A 2,500-nucleotide genomic window follows, 5' to 3' on the forward strand; every position below is an offset into this window, starting at 1 on the left:
CAGCAAGAGGACAGACTCGCCCCACCAAGTGCTTGAGCTCGACACACGTCAGACGTGTTGCTAAACACCTGAGACTAGGGGGGGAGAAACCCTAAGCCCCGCCCCCTCCCCAGCTCCACCCCCGTCCACACGGTGTACCCCACACCCCTCCCGAACCTTCCCCTCCCCCATAAGGAAAGAGGGGGGGGGGGGCTCTGAAAAGTGCCTGAACCATGTTAGCATCAAAGCCGCTGCGTTTCCTGTCTAAGTCTGATGATGTCTGAGCTGATTTCAGGACTATTTAAAGAAAAGAAAACCAAACCCCGTCTGGAGTGAAGCTGCATGTCGACCATCTGACTGTGTCACGAGCATCTTGTCCCGTGTGTATGTGTGCGTGTGTGCGTGTGTGTGTGTGTGTCTGTGTGTGTGTGTAATCAGCTTGGTCAAGATTTTAACTGCCCCCGCCCACCCCCATGGCAAACATTTGTACAGGCTTTTTATATTCACAAATCTAAAAAATCAACAAAAAAAAAACTTTTTCCTCCACCCGTTTCACTGTGTAAAGAAATATTGTCATATTTGATTTTTTTTTTTGTGTGCTGCGTTTGCTTTTTCCCCACCATTATTTGAATCGACTCCCCCTCCAATAGTGAATGTAGAAGCAGCCGAGTCTTGTCTCCAACACTGTTGAACAAACAAGTTGGATTATTGTCTTTTAAAGGTCAGACGTCATGTGAAAATGTCCTCTTGTTCTTTTTCTTACTCCAATTTTCAAAGAAATGTGCACAAAACACAGTTCTTTTAAACTGACCCCCATGTGATGTCATAAAGAGCCGACATAGGTCAGTAACAATTACCCCCAGCTCAGTTTTGACTCCAGTCTCCAGGCCACCGGGTTGTTGGCCCCACAAAGCCTCAGTTTCAGCAGGAGACTGTAAACACAGGGCTAAAAGTTGCTGGGTTTTTTTCTGCGAGATATCAAGAGTTTTGGGGAGAGATGGAGGATAAAAACCTGATTGAAAATGGACAAAAAAAAATGAGGGACCTTTAAATGCAGCTTTATATTTACAGACCTGCTGGCTGCTGTTTAGATTTTGACTGATGTTCTGTTTGTTTCATGGTATCCTGCTCTGCTCACTGCGGGAGAACTCTTTTTTTTTATTTGAAATTAAAATTTCAATTTTATTCTTTTAGTTGAAATGTCTTTTCCAGGATGGTATCTCGCCAACCACGCCCCCTTCTGTCCTCTTTGGACTACTGTCCTCTTATTTATTTAAAAGTTTTGTTTGCAATAAATCTGTCTTGAGACTCATTTAGTTTCTTTGTTGTTTTTTTAATACAACATCAAAAACAGAGAAGATTGTTTTCACAGCAGAACAGAATTTGTTTTATTGTTGGTCATGAGGAGTGAACACGGCCGAGTCTTGTCACACTCTGCTGACTGGACCACCATAGACTGGATGAGTTTCTGAAGGAAACACAAAGATGGATTCAATGTCACCGTGTGGTCACATCAACCGACTGGTTTCACTGTTGAAGCCACAGAAACTCAGACATGATCAGATCAGATCAGTTCAGACATGATCAGATCAGATCAGACATGATAAATTCAGATCAGATTAGACATGATCAGATCAGATATGATCAAATCAAATTAGCTCAGATTAGACATGATCAGATCAGACATGATACATTCAGATCAGATTAGACATGATACATGCAGATCAGATTAGACATGATCAAATCAGATTAGATCAGATCAGGCATGATCAGTTAAGATCAGATTAGACATGATCAAATCAGATTAGATCAGATCAGGCATGATCAATTCAGATCAGATCATACATGATCAGATCCCCCCTTTGCGGCTTCGTGGGGTGACTGCCCACGAAGCTGCAACCCAATCAAAACATCTCCGCGACCCACCAGTTGAGCTGCCTTTAAGCCTTGGCATGCAGGTTTCTGTAAGAATGTTAACGATGTAGTTAATGAAGGGCAGTGATGGAATCAACCCTCTATTACCTCCTTGTCATCTCACACATATGCACTCACGCCTGTGTGCGCGCACACACACACACACACACACACACACACACACACAGGGTATTTGAGTGCATACTAATGAGGCCGAGGCCCCCAATTGGCCCGACCTTGACGGCCGCACGCCGACAGGGCCGGTCGAGCGCTCTGATTGGCCAAGGAGATTGAACCAGTAAACAATAAAAAGTGGCTCATTTATCACCGCACACAGTGACAGGAGGCCATGCACACACACACACTCACGCACACAGATGGAGGACAGTGGTAGAAGAAACATTGCAGTGTGAAGTCAGTTTTCTCTCACGATTCACAGCAAATGTGTCTCATTGTTGCGCTTTTGTTGTATTGTTTTCCCTCTGAGCCATCAGAAGGCTCCCGGTGTGGTTGTAAACTGCTCAGGGACAAGTCGAGACGAAGTCCCAGTCGAGCAGCAGAGGTTAGAAAGCTTGGACTCCCTTTTTTTAGTCAGAGCTTTGAGAGG

The 2,500-nt window shown here is 44.6% G+C and overlaps 2 protein-coding genes across 3 annotated transcripts in view; one reads left to right on the plus strand and one right to left on the minus strand.

The window, feature by feature from the left end:
* The window catches only part of col14a1a (collagen, type XIV, alpha 1a), an 86,155-nt gene extending 84,864 nt beyond the window's left edge, over positions 1–1,291 (plus strand). For both annotated transcript variants that reach the window (XM_076041093.1, XM_076041094.1), the window contains one exon: positions 1–1,291. This exon is cut by the window's left edge and continues 380 nt beyond it. In XM_076041093.1, coding sequence (XP_075897208.1) covers positions 1–36 — 36 coding nt within the window. In that variant the 3' untranslated portion in view covers positions 37–1,291.
* Positions 1–2,500, minus strand: part of LOC142898253 (uncharacterized) — a 38,790-nt gene that overhangs the window by 6,236 nt on the left and 30,054 nt on the right. The gene's annotated exons all lie outside the window — the stretch shown is intronic.

This window comes from Nelusetta ayraudi, unplaced genomic scaffold (assembly GCF_046127955.1).
Source record: "Nelusetta ayraudi isolate G7.1 ecotype Tasmania unplaced genomic scaffold, CSIRO-AGI_Nayr_v1 ptg000063l, whole genome shotgun sequence".
In the NCBI taxonomy this organism is placed as follows: domain Eukaryota; kingdom Metazoa; phylum Chordata; class Actinopteri; order Tetraodontiformes; family Monacanthidae; genus Nelusetta; species Nelusetta ayraudi.